Source organism: Zonotrichia albicollis, chromosome Z, assembly GCF_047830755.1.
Source record: "Zonotrichia albicollis isolate bZonAlb1 chromosome Z, bZonAlb1.hap1, whole genome shotgun sequence".
NCBI lineage: Eukaryota > Metazoa > Chordata > Aves > Passeriformes > Passerellidae > Zonotrichia > Zonotrichia albicollis.
Genome location: NC_133860.1, coordinates 24,543,992 through 24,558,325, shown reverse-complemented (window position 1 = coordinate 24,558,325; position 14,334 = coordinate 24,543,992). Strand labels below are relative to the sequence as shown.

The window sequence follows — 14,334 nt, the reverse complement described above, 5'->3', positions numbered from 1 at the left end:
GCCACATAGATTTTTTTCTTCTAGTTTCTTTTTCAAAGTTCTGGCAATATTAGTTCCATGTTTTTCAAGTCAAAATTTTTCTTTACCATAATGACGTGGATTAGTTGTATTATGGAAAAATGGGCTGTTAGAAACATTTAGAATGGAAGACCAAATGAGTTTTCCTGAGATGTGAAGTTTCATTCAGTCCAGTTTTGAATGGAGAGGAATGAGAAGCATCCAGATGACTCTGCTGAGATTAGCTGCCCTATGGCCATAGCAGTACTAAGCCAAAATTTGTGATGCCCATCTGGCCTGCTGCCTTTTCTGGTGATTTGGCACTATTCTTGCAAATTTCCCTGGTCTTTCAAAAGGCTTTCAAGTTGTATGTAACCTGTGCTGGTTTCAACATTCACTGCAGTGTGGTAGAATCTTTATCTGAACAAATGCTAAAGGTTGTTCTCCCTTCTTGAGATACACAGGCCTTTCCACAGGAAAAAAAAAAATCGTTTCCCAGGGCTCATTGCCTCAGGTGTTGCTCAGTGCATCAAAAAAAAAATTGAATAGGTGCTCCTATTCCTGGATCATAATTGTTCTAAAAACAGTTCAGCCACAATGATAAGTTTTGCCTGAGCTGGCAAACTGTGTTGAAATTGATGTAACATGCCTGAACTGATTGATAAAAGTTCAGATTCTCTGTAGATAATCAGGAATGCACTTGAATGCTTTGAAAAAAAATGTTGAATTATTCAGAACTTGTGAGTCTCCTGGCAAGACAAGTCTTGTGCTGCATCAAACCTAACACTTACGAGAAATAATCTCTTATGAATGAGCTGATTCATAGATAAAGCCATTATTTTGAGATCAAGCAGGGCAACTTTAATTACTTATGTAAACAAATGCATGAGTGCGGGTTATAGATGGCTACCTGGTGATTCCTCTGTCAGACAGTTGTTTCTGTTGGCAGGAAAGAATGGGTTTAAATGTCTTTGACATCAATAGTTCAGTAGAGGTGTTCAGTAGAGGTTGCAAAAGATGTCATGACTAGTTCAGTGTAGGACTTTTATTTCACTGCATGAGAGAGAGTTCTTTCTACAACAGTAGAAGGAATTGTATTTTTAGGTGCAGTTTCTTACCATTGACACTGCCCCAGAATGTTCTGCAACATTCAAGAGCTAAAAGTGGTTATTTGTCTTACTCAATCACCTCAATGACCCTTTTTTAAAAGTATTGATTAGTATTCAGGAGTGCAGTGTAATAAAGAAAGAAATAAAATAAGTTATTTGTTACCATAACCAGTGCAAATGTGCTAAAGGGGTAGCTAAATACTGGTCTTGCTGACATAGTGAAATATTTTACTTTCAGTGTAGGTAATCAGTCAAAACCCCGGTGCCATTAAAGAAAACAGCTCTTGAGCTTACCCAAAACTGGGGAGAATGCCTTTGGGAAGCCCAGGAGAGTTCGCAAAAAACAAAGATCCAAGAAACAGTCAGTAAGCTCTCTGCTACCCAACTCATTTCCAAATTTTAAGTCAACATCAGTTTTTAGAACAGTAGGGTATAATATGCAGCTATAGTCCATTTTTAAAGTATTCTGGGTCACTCATTCAGTTTTTATGCAAAGCTACTATGAATTTCAGTGATTTGTTTTGTTAGTTAAATTTATACTTTTTACTAGCTCCCTTTTTTTTCAATCTGTTTATCTTATTACCTCTTCTTTGCAATCTCCTCTAGGTTTGTTTTTTCTGAAAACTTAATGTTTCAAGATTGTCATTGATGGCAAAATGAGATGGTTAACCATTTTTTAAATGAAATGAAAGACCAGTACCTGTAGTTTATCCTCATCCCCTGCGGTCTTATCCCTCCATTCTAGTAGCCTCCGGGAAGAAAGTTTGAAGCATCATGCACAGGGCTTTTTCCTAATTAATGTGTTCTTAGAAATACTGTGGTATAAATTAAAGACAGTTTTGCCCAAAGTAAAGTGATGGTAAAGCTGTGACTGTGCTTGTAGTTCCTTCTGGCATTTCTCCTAAACAATCTCTTCAACACATTCCCAAGTTCCCAAGTTGTGCAGCTCAATACTAGGTTAGATCCATTAAGTCTTTTGGGTTTTTTGTATAGTAACAAATTATACCAGTGGGAAGCTGCATAATTTGCAGTTTCAGCTGAAACATTTCATTTATGAAATGTTATGAATAAGCTGAAACTTATTTCACACATCAAAACATTTCACTTATCTTGAAGTAAGTTTTGATTGTCCTTTGGGACATGGGCATGTTTGAAGGGCAAGGTGGCCAAACTGTTAATTATGAAGGTCCAGAAATACATGTTGTGAGTATAACTACTAAAAAAGAAGTGATGTGTTCCTTTTTCTCTTGAGACTCTCATGATTATGGCAGAGCTTTCAGTCAGAATTAAATACAGTAGCTAGGCTGCAATAAAGCTTGCTGGGATGAAAGAAATGCCTGATATCCTGCTGACGTGGTTTAAAACACATGCCAGAAGGGCTGGTTATCTCTGAGAGAGACTTGGAAAGCATCATCATCATTTGCACATATGGCTTGGCCGTTCTCAGCAGAAACATAAATGAGCTGCATCTGCTAGATGTCTTGGTCTTTTTTGTGTTTATACTCTTCCTCACACTGTGTGGCACTCTTTTTTTCCCCACAATTTCAGGTGACTGAAACCATGTCTTATATATGCAAATGTTTTCCTAAGTATCATTTTACAGGGAGTGATAAACAGAGCAGAGCCTGTACCATTTTGGTTTGGAATGAAACACTGGCATAGATGCCAACCTTCATTGCATCTCGCTTGAGTCTGTTGATGTAATCTGAATAGTTTCAGGGTGAAGCTTTCTAAAAATCATACTTGTGTGTGCTGCACACCTTCTACACTCTGCGCTCAGGGCCACGGATGCTTTGCCATTTGAAGAAGGTACAAATATACCCTGTAAATAAACCTTTTCCCTAATTCAGGATAAAGAGGGAGAAGTGTATTCTAGGTGGGTGTTCATAAAGTTCCTTCGGGTCCCTTGTTTGATTATCCGTGTGTATCATCATGAGCCTACACCCACATATAGTAGTCCGTGCCTTCTTGGATGTGGTCCAGGTACATTGTGCTGTCTGTATGAATGTGTCTAGCAATTGAGACTTGGTGATGTCTCTGCCTCAGGTTTACCAGTTCTTGCAGATTGAAGGTATCTAGAATTACCAGGCTTTGAGAGTCTTTCATTCTTCACCCTCAGTGTCACCTACTTGGTGCTAGCTGCAGAGGCTAGGGACAACTCAAGCTCTCTGTTACTGTAAATATTTGTGACCTGTTTGTGGCCTGTTAACTTGGCAAACCCTTGTTTTTTCTTTTCGTTTTCCCTTGGGTTTTTGTTTTGCTTTTTTTTTTGTGATTGATTGTTTGGGATTTTTTTGGTGATTGTTTCTTTTTTGTCTGTGTATGCGTGTGACTTTTCTGTTTTGAAAAATAAATCATGCAGTGGAATGAGAATTGTCTGTAAGCAATGAGCTCACATTAAGTGCAGGGCATGAGTGCCTTCAATCTTTGGGTTCATATACAGCTTTCTGTCACTTTTTTTGACAATGATTTTTAAATTAATTTTAAATAATCAATTTTATGTTTTGTGGGGGTTTTTTTCTGCTTTGTGCATGAGTCCTATTCCTCTGTGTGAATGTGGCAGCCTTTGTCATTTTGCATCACTTGAGTTGATAATGCTAGAGATTTTCATAAAGTTCATTACCATAAAATGTTCCTTCACTTTTTCCATCACTGATTAATAGGCTGACAGGGCCCATCAGAACTGTCTAACACTGCCTTAATGCACAGGGAGGGAAATAAAAGAAAGTGGAACGTATACCAATATCTGTGAAAGCAATCTGCATCAAAATAACTGTGTTTAATCAGCATACATTCAAAAAAACATCCTCATAGATCTTAAAACTAGTTTTTGCATGTAACTCAACTGCTGTTTTCTGATTTCAAAACTTTAAAAATTGTATTCCCTTTTCTTTCCTCATATTTTTAGGGACTGTGATGAAGGAACATGCAAAGATAAATCTAACATTTTGTATGCTTGGGCAAGAAATGCTCCACCCACCAGGCTGCCCAAAGGTATTGGCCCTTTAATATGCAGTTCTTGTGTGCAGGGGCAGGGGAAAAAGGAGGACATGAAAGTAAGAACCTGGCATATCTGAGAACATCCTGTAATATTTTTATTGTGTTTAATTGATAGAAACTGTATAAATATCAACCTAATTAACTATGAAATATGTTATGCTAGCTAATATACTTGTGGGTTTTTGTCATTCTATTTGCTATACCATTATGGATTTCTGTAGGGGTAAAAAAGACAGAGATAAGTATCATAATGTATTGATTATTTTTATACAGCATTAGTTGTATTTCCTGCTATATCTTACTAGAAAGTTACCATTTATGTATCTCTCAGTAGCACACAAACTACATTAAAATATTTTTGTTTGTTTGGGAAAGCATAAATTCAATTGAAACATTGAATTTTTCCTGTTTAAAGTATATGTTGGCAATTTATTGTGTTTTTCATTTTTAATGCTTTGATGCAGTTGAGCAGCATGCTTGTATACCCATTTTCTTGTATAATACACAACCCTACTGAATTTTAAGCTACTTGGAGTGGTATGTCTGGAAAACAGGGTAAAGTACTTCTTTGTAATAACCCTGAGAGTCTTAGAAATACCTACCATCTGTATAGCTTTGATCTGAAAGTATCTTGAATTCTAAGTATTTTTTTCTTTCATAGTTTACCTCCCATTTTCATAGCCAGGGGCAATCTCATGAAAATGCTTTTTTTAATAATCCATTTACACACTTACCAACTTAAATGTTATTTGATTTGGTTATCAGAATGTCAAGTTTAAAAAACATTGTTACATGGAGGATTTTATAGATGTTTTGTACTTAAAAGATCACGTAGAAGCTTTGCTTTTAAACCCCAGCTATTGATACTTTTCTTGTTGGTAAGCTGTGCAAAAATACAAGGTTTGTAGGGAGTATTCATAAAGATTCCTCATTTGTGCACAGAGAGGCTGCAGTCCCATTTATAAGGTGGCTTTGCATTTTACTGTGACCAAATACAAAGAAATTGTTTTTCTGCTGCTTTTGAAAAATGTCCATTGTAGAAGTGGTTTAGAGAAATCCCTTTTCGTGATGGTGATGATTTGCAATTTCATTATTTCAGATTATTTCAAGCTTCTCTGTTCTGTTTTGTGCCTGTATTTGTTTCTCTCATCAAGTAACATAGGTGCATAATTTCCTCAAGATTTTTTTCTGCATATAATATTAATTTAAATCTAAAAATATTTTACTGCAGACTTTTTTCTCTTCTCATTCTCAATGTCTTCTTAGTAAATTAGTGTTAATTAGTTTATATCATGCAGATGTTGTATGAGAAATAAATGAAAGGTCCACCAAATCCTGCATGGATAGTAAGGCTTCATTTTTATTTTGGATTTTTAAAAGATCTGTATTAATGTTCTTTGATTGAGAGAGTTCTCTGCATAAAGCAGCTACTTATTCGTAATTAAGTTATGGTCCTAGCTTCATAGTCTGTTTGGAATCAGTGTTGTGGTGGTTTTCCTGGGTTTCAGGATAAAGTTTTCTTCAGTGGTGTTTGAAATTTTCTACTCCTTTCACTCTAAGCCAGTGAAGTGATTTGTATTTTTTTATATTGTTAGTGATGGTGAGTAATCTTACATTTTATTTTTTCTGAAAACAATACATTTTCCTTCTCTTAGGTGTTGGATTCAGAGTTGGAGGAGAAACGGGTAGCAGATACTTTGTTCTCCAGGTACATTATGGAGATGTTAGTGCATTTAGAGGTATGCATTTTGGAAATTTGCTCTGTAAGTTGTATCATCTACATAATCAAAATATTTACCTGTAGAAAATAATTTTTCTGTTAGTGCCATTTTCAAAGATCATTGGGCATATTTGGAATACAGTTTTTGTATTAACTTGACTTCATAAACTTAATTTATCTCTATAAATATTTGAAAGGTGAACACCATTTTTTCTTCAAAAACTGTGGAGCAAATGACTTAAATAATCAAAAAGCAGATTAATAATTTTACGTTTAGGGAGAAACTTGGGGTTTCCATATATAATTCAGTGTTTTGTTTAATGAAATTGTAACAGGTATGAACACAGTTAACCTGTCACCTTACTTGAGTAGATTGTTAGTAGACAATATTCACTAGCCAATCAGTCACAGTATTTGTGTTTGGAAAAAATGTAACTTGTGAAAACAGTGTCTTTTTTTTTTTTTTGGTTTTTTGGCTGGGGTTTTGGTTTTTTTTAAGATGAAATGCTCATTTCAAGCATAGCAATATGGTTATTCTTGTCATTGAGTGTTTCACAGAATCACATAATGGTTGAGATTGAAACAAACCTTTGGAAGTCGTCTGACCCATGCCCTCCCTGCTCAAGCAGGGCCACCTACAGCCTCTTGTCCAGGCCTGTGTCCAGGTACATTCAGGGGTAGGAGCATTCCAGGGCAACCTCTGCCAGTGCTTAGTCACCCATACAGTGAAAAAGTTTCCCTATGTTCAGCGTAAGACCCCATGTTTCAGTGTGTGCCCATCACCTCTGGTCCTGTCGCCGAGCACTGCAAAGAGTCTGGCTCCCTCTTCTTTGCACCTTCCCTTCAGATCCATCTCTCTCTGGACAGGCTCTCTTAGCCTTTCCGCACAGGAGAGATGCTCCAATTCCTTCATAATCTTTGTGGCCCTTTGCTGGACAGAATTAATTTAGTACCTGGTTAATGAAATGGAAAATGTTCTTTTTAGAAGAGTTGAACATGAGAGTTGATTATTTTATCTACAGCATTTTCCCCTCCAAAACTGATAGGAAGTGATATTGGATGAGAATACATAAACAACTACTACATAAAGTGAAATATTTTGTATTTGTAATTACTGGTAAGTCAGAATAGTAAACTCTGAACAGTGCTTTGGAATCCTTGATATACTTCTGAAAGCATAACAAGTTAACTGAGCATCTTTCATCATTTATCCTCTCTTCTGAATTGCAAAAACTGCATGGGCTTACATACAATCTTCAGTGACTGTATTCTTATGCCTTGACTCTATTCTTATGCCTGTCATTATCAACAGGCATCTAGTTACATCTAGTTAAAATCCCTTTAGGTTATTCCTGAAATTTAAAAACACTTGTGAAACTAGTTGAAAATTATGCATTAAATATCTTTGAACACTACTATGAAGGTTTAGGACATTTTATTAGATTAGAATAATTCTGCTTTCCATCCCTTCTTACCTATAATCCTGAGCTAAGAATTTATATTTAGGTATGCACTTTATTCTCAGATAACAAAATAAAACTTATTGTACCAAGTCTAAAGACAACAGATTAAAATTTAGTCTGGAGAACCAAAAATATATTCTACAAAAAAAATATGTGAAGAGCCATCTTAGAAAAATATTGATTTCTCTATTTCATTTTTTTTACTTTTTGTATTGTGAAAGCAAAAATTATTGTGGAGTTATGCCTTATAGTGGATACAAGTAAGCAAGTAAAACATTGTCAGAAATTTGTCTGCCTTTTTATGTAGTCATATGTGTTTTGAGTTCAGATTCAAATTAAAGTAAATCCACACATTTTTAGGTCTGTAAAGGCACCCAGTCAGCTTTGAAATTGGGCTGTAGGGATATGCAATGCAGTTGTAACCTTGGTCTTATTTTATTCAAAGGTGTGTAAGCACCTTTGAATCTGAATTTTAAAAAATACTGTATTTTTCTAATGCCTAGAATGTTGGGGTTTTTTCCCCCCTTCTCTTTGTATAACAAAGACTAATGTTGTTTCTAATCTGCCATTTTATTATCTTAGACCTTTCCAGCACATATAAAAATATAATTGTTATCCCCAGGAATCAAAGTGTTTAGAAGTTATCAATGATAAGGTCTTTCAGCTATTCTGAAATGGAAGGTTTTCACATTCTGTCATTTTGTATGTGTGCATCTGTTGCATTGTTTGAAGCAATTTATAATTTTTTGTCTATGTTTGGAGCAAATTTATGAGGCAGTCTTCCACCTTTGTTCAGCTTTGGTTGTTTTTTCATTTCCTTTCTTGTTCTCTCTCCTTTTTGCACAACGAACAATGCATTCTTGCATTCTCAGCTTCTTCTTTTAATCCCCAGCTTTTCACTGAGAGTAGATTTATTTCTCCCTGCTATCACGCTCTGCAGAATTATGTTACCCATATTGCATATAATAACATATAATTTCTCAGTGTGGTGTAGACTTCTTAGTGTTTTTTTAAGGTTTGTTTTTTTTGGTTGGGAGAGTAATTACTTTTGGCCACCAAGCCAGTAGATGTCTTAAAAAGATCTGTTTCCTCATGTGAGAGAGAATGTGAGAGAATGTGAGTTGTATATTGTCATTTGAACATTACTCTGAATATTATTCGGAACATTAGATTTGATGTGCTTCTCTTTGACATTCTCTTGAATAAGCCACTGTCTTGAATAAAATTAGCTTTTCAAATTCACAGAGATTCAAGGCTATGGTATGTTTTTATATCCTTTAGCAAATCAGTCATCTGTGACCTTTATGAGGTCTTCATATGTTAAAAAATTTATATTGAACCAGGATCAACAATTGTCTCGTTTCTTCTGGAAAGTTAAGTTCTAAAAATGTCACTAGGGAGTGTGTTTGCATTTTGTTTTTCATAAAAAGGTACAGTTTAATTCCAGATTTAATACTAGACTTTTAAAAATAAATTTTACTGAATTGATACTGGGTGAGTGAACAGATCGTCAAGTACAAGCACCTTGACTTACATTTTAAAAAATTAAGGTAGTTTTATGTATCCAATATTAGATACTAATATTAAATGCACTATGATTTGTCTCATTCTTTACTAGTACCTCAAGTTCATGTCTTGTGCTGCATGTCTTTGCTCAATAAATATAACTTGTACAAAGTTGCTTCCCCATGGGCATTAGCTTTGGAATTGCCTTGCTCAGGAATTGTGCTCACCTTTGAGGCTACTTCTTTCCTTTATTGAAGCAAAGCTAATTCTGAGACAGTATGTGGAGATTCTGGTACAAATCAAGGGCTGACTTTGAAATAACAAGGGGTTTGGAGCTTCGTAAAAAGCGCCCCTCTGTTGCAGTGGGAGCTTGTAAGTATTCCAGTCACCGTGATTGAGTGTTATACTATTCCTATGAAATACTAGAAACAGAGCAGTGAAGTTGAATAAATAGTTTGATCAGAGTGCTCAGTAATTTATAATCCCCATACTCAGAGTGCAAAGAAAGTAGGTTTTCAAGAGTGTTTGTTTTTATGAGTAAAAAACCCATAACATTTTTAGTATCTAGGAAGTCGTAGAAGTCTCAATGTCTGTGGCAGATTCTCATGCCTGTAATTGGAGAGTTCAGGACTGTAGATCTGGATAGACAGGTTAGCAGAAAGCCTGTCAGGCTTGCTTCAGAAGTCTTAGCAAAATCAACTTATAGAAGGAAAGTGTTTCTCTTTAGCATGATTTGCCTTCATATCAGGTGTGAGTATTTAATTTGAAAAACTGTTGAGTATTTCTAGTATTTGAAATATTTCTCCTAGAGAACATTTAAACATTTATTGGCAGTTAAACTTTTAGTGATCATTGCAATGTTGTCATGCACAATTTTTAAAAATTATATCCTTAAAATCTGAAGCCAGTGTACCATGCATCATTGGCTTTGTTTGAAATGAGTAAATAAAGACAGGGAGTATTTTATATGATTGTGTTATTCTTGCACAGAACACAAAAGGCAGAGAACAACTCGTCAGCATTATTCGGTGAAGTGTTCAAAGCTCTGAGTGTTTCAGAGATGTGAACTGAAGAAAGAAGAAGCAGGGAAACATCATTTCCAGCATCCCTCTGTAGTTGTTAGAAAAACGTTTAGTTCAGTTATGGCTAAATATAACTAAAACAAAATTATAAAGCGCTGTAGGAATTCCTGAAAGTTTTAGACAAATGTATCCATCCATTATTTTACTCTTAACACAGCACTGCAGATTAAATACTTCACAAATGATCTTCAAGTTCATTTGTGTTTCTCCTGATACTGATTTAGATGATTGCCTTATATATAACAATTGTAATTATTAGTAGCAACTTTCCAGCTATCTTCAGTTCATTTTGAAATTGCTCTTTTTAGATAAAAATGCTGTCAGCATTTTTTCCATGTTGTGAAAATTCAAATTGTGTCAAAATAATATTGCCAAACAGAAATAATATTTGAGGGTGTTTTCCCCCTCCTCCTATGTGCTACTTTTATGACTATGAGCTAGTAAGTGCTAAATTTTTCAAATATGAAATTAGTTTGATGGGTTGGGAATAATTTTGAGCTGTTTTCAGAAGATAGAATGGTGATGTTTTCAATTAAAGTTCCAAAACTGAGAGACACAAAATGACTGATTGCATTTTAAAATTTTAAATATTATTACTTTAAGTAATAATGTTCCAAGAGGAAGCAAGCATTTTCCAATTTCCATTGGAATTCATGTAGTGCAGAGTTCTAACAATATTAAACTTATAAAAATGGAGTTCTGGAGCATCACCTGTGCTACATAAATAAGAAAAAATTAGTTTAAAATGAGGAGAGTGGGGCAGAAGAGACTTTACAAACACCTTTGTAGCAAACATGGAGGTATTGTGATTGTAAGTGAAGCTGCCTGCAGGGAAGAGGATGAACAGTATATACATATATTGAACTTTTTCTAAAATAATTGAAAAGTAGTTTAGTTTCTCTTTCTCTTGAATGTTTTCTTACCATTCCCCTTCTTTTGTCCTAATAACTTAGTCTTTTTGGCACTTCTGGATTCTTGATTTGGTAGTCTTGATTCTTGTAAGTAATCTTAATGAAAGAGCTTCTGTTCTTTTTTTTTTTCTCTGTACAATGAAGACTTAGATTTTTTGTTGCTATTTGAAAAGGTGCAACTGTGGTATAGTGATTCAGATTTTTAAATCCAAAAATGTTTTTTGGGATGCACAGAGCTAGAGTAACTAAGAATTTGTAGAAGCTGTGATAATAAGCATTATGAGAACACGGTGAAATTGTGTTAGGAGCTATTTCAGTTGAATAGCACATACATTAATTTACAGATCTACTTTGTGAACATAGTGAAAACAAATCCTTGTAAATTCTACTATCAGTGATGGTGAAAAGCAAACTGAGTATTATCCTTTATTAGTGACATGGGGGGTGACTGAAAGAGCTAATGTATGAAAAACTGAACTGACAGTTTTTAAGTCAAGTTTCAAGTTTTCTGTTAACTTCCCATGTGTTGTCCCACTTTGGCTATTATCTTTTTTTCTTTTGAAATGCACCACTTTTTCAGTTTGGAATCTGGCTATTTATGGGAAGAAAAACTCTCAGAAATTACTGCCCGTTACTATAGATACTCTGATCTCTTTCTTATCTGAAACATGTACTGTTGGATAATATTTTTTCAGAATGCTCTGTTTACTTACTTTGGAGTTAGAGCCATCTTTTAACTACAGCTGTTATTGTATAAACATTAGAAAAAGAAACTTGCTTAAAAATAAGGAATGATTGAACTCCCAGATGGCTAACTATAATTCAGTAACTGTCAAGATGACTGGGTCTATAAATTAAAATGCCAAATGTATCAGCTAATGATAATACAGTGCACTGACAAATGAATTAGCTATTTTTTCTGACCTTCTAGGATATCCAATTTTAAGTAGAATTGCAGTCTGTATTGGTATATCAGATTCACCTGCTGACTTTCATTACAAGGATTTCTGGCAGTTGCATTATAATGTCTAAAATTATTGCTTTTCACAAACCTGTCATTTTTCTAATTTTGATAAAAATATAATTTGTTTGAAACAAAACTACTTTTTCTACTAGTGTAAACATGATACTGTTTCATTTCCCAGATGCTACTTCATAAAGATCTAAATTTTCTAGTACAGTAGTTTTCATCCACTGAAGTTTTTCGTTGTATTAGGATTTCTACAAGTGAGATGATCAGGTTTGTACAAATTTCAGTAATATTTCCACAGTATAACAATTTTACTGCACACAGTAAGATTAAAACTTGTAATGTTTTCTGTTATTTTTTACACAGCAGAAAAATCTTATCAATATGTAGTAATTTGCAGGGATTCAATTGCTAATGATGAAACTTTCACAATTTGTACAGATAAACACAAGGACTGCTCTGGTGTAACTTTACATCTGACACATCAAAAGTGAGTATTTTTAAAAATGCTTACCTATTTTTTTATTGCAGTAGAAATTGTGGAATCCATTGAAAACATTTGAAATAAATGTTAATATTAAGAATTCACAATATTAAGAATTATGAAGCCATGTCATCCATTGGTAAAAAATTTCAGTTCTGCTAAGAAACTTGACACAGCTGTACTATGAGTACTGGGTTAATACAGTTCAAGAGTTTCATATTTAGAAATCTGGGATGAGAACAGCACTTATGCAGATATGATAGCTTTGTCCTATTTCACATACATTGCAGAAAATGCTTTAGAAATGGTAGCAAACAAGAGAAGGAGAGGGAAACTGCATTGAAGCAGCTTCATTTTTAGGAGACCTGTTTCAGATGTAATCCAGTGTTTAGAAATTAGTGGTATCAAATGGTATTGGATATCAAGTCATTTGCAGTTATGTTTTACAGAGGACTTGTATATCAGTCCTCTGTAAAACATAAATTCAATCAGACCTTGGATTTTCCATTGCAGGCAACCCTTGATTGCAGGAATGTATCTTATGATGTCTGTGAACACGGTCATACCACCAGGCAAGAAAGGTGAGTTATCATTTTACAAAATGATGATTTCAACATCTGATCTATTATTGTTGCTTATTGTGGAAGAAAATTTGATAGAGGCTTGATGATATGTAGATGGACAAATTATTTATTTGACTGTTTGAACAAATGAAGAGAAGAACAGTTATGTTTTAGATTATATTCTGTTGGCCTATGACTGCATCAGTAAAGACAGTCAATACTGTATGAACACAATGAGCACAAATAATTATGAGTTTTTCTTCAATTTATTTTCATCTTATATTTTATTAAAAATGCCCTACCTCTTCTTTAATTCCTCCTCTCCTCTCTAAAAAGCCATAAACTGCTTTGGACTTTTCTTCATATGTCATTCATTACTTTTGTGATTCTACTAAGAATTCAGCTTTAAAAAATTAATTTCTACCAGTAAGTAGCTGCTATTTAAAGATTTTGTTCCCATGTTGGGAGTAAAGGTCCTAAAAGCTCAAAATGCTAAAAAAAACCCAACCAAAACTGTAATGAAAGGTTTCCGAACTGTTTCTGTTCAGAATCCTGAATTTTATCTAAACCTCAGCTTGGAAGCTCCCCAGATCCTTTCTTTGGCTAGCATGGGATGTGCTGTTTTAAGGAAGTTGGATGCTGACTGTACTCTGCTATACCGAATTTTTAGGGAGGTAACCAAGAGCGCCATTTGTTCCATTCACAGTAAGCTGCCTAAATACTATGAGGTGGTCAAATGCTCAGCTGACTCCAACTGTTTAGTGAATTCAGCAACTTGAAACATTTTTAAATTTGAACTGAAATTAAAAATACTTTGCTCTCCAATGAAGACCCACAAAATTAATCCTCCACTATCACCAGGAATATTTGATCAGTGTAGGAATTTAATTTTTCAACTGGAAAGGTGAGGGGGAAGGGCAAACAAACAGTTCTGTAGTTGCTGGTAACTTCCTTCTCATGTTCAGTCAAATTTACAGCTCTTTAGTGGACCATGAAATTTGTTAGAAAGGAAGTGTGGTGATATCTCTCAGAAAGGCATCAGGATTTTTCTGTAGGCTCTTCCTGAATTACTGTTAACTGCACGTAGCACAAGTACTACCGTGTAAACATTGTAGACCACTTCTGTGACAAAATCTCTTGTCTAAATCTAAATTAGGTCTGGGCATCGATAATCAAGACTTCATTGTAAATTGTATCAGTTTAGACTTATATCAGTTTATTTTAATTTTCCCCTGATTAGATTATTTACCATAGCTATATTTATTTTAAGCAACCCCCAACATAGTCTGTAAGTAAATGTATTACTTTATTTAGTAAAATGGTGGTAGTGTAGACTGAAAGAAGTTATTTTGACTTTCAGCCAGAAAGATTATATATATATATCAGCAGATTAAGTAATTTTTAAGTAACCTGGACTATATTTTATTAGTTTTTCTTTGCAGATATCTTGAGATGGACACTGCAGAAATATAAGATACTATCTATTATCTTTTGAAATTATCTGTTGTCCATTGTACACATGCTTTTTG

At 34.5% G+C, this 14,334-nt stretch overlaps 1 protein-coding gene across 6 annotated transcripts in view; it reads left to right on the top strand.

Moving 5' to 3' along the window:
• The window catches only part of PAM (peptidylglycine alpha-amidating monooxygenase), a 115,308-nt gene that overhangs the window by 66,496 nt on the left and 34,478 nt on the right, over positions 1-14,334 (top strand). For all 6 annotated transcript variants that reach the window (XM_074532181.1, XM_074532180.1, XM_074532179.1 and 3 more), the window contains exons 6-9: positions 4,015-4,100; positions 5,762-5,845; positions 12,200-12,248; positions 12,756-12,823. In XM_074532181.1, the coding sequence (XP_074388282.1) occupies positions 4,015-4,100; positions 5,762-5,845; positions 12,200-12,248; positions 12,756-12,823 (287 nt within the window). The remainder of the gene's footprint in view (positions 1-4,014; positions 4,101-5,761; positions 5,846-12,199; positions 12,249-12,755; positions 12,824-14,334) is intronic.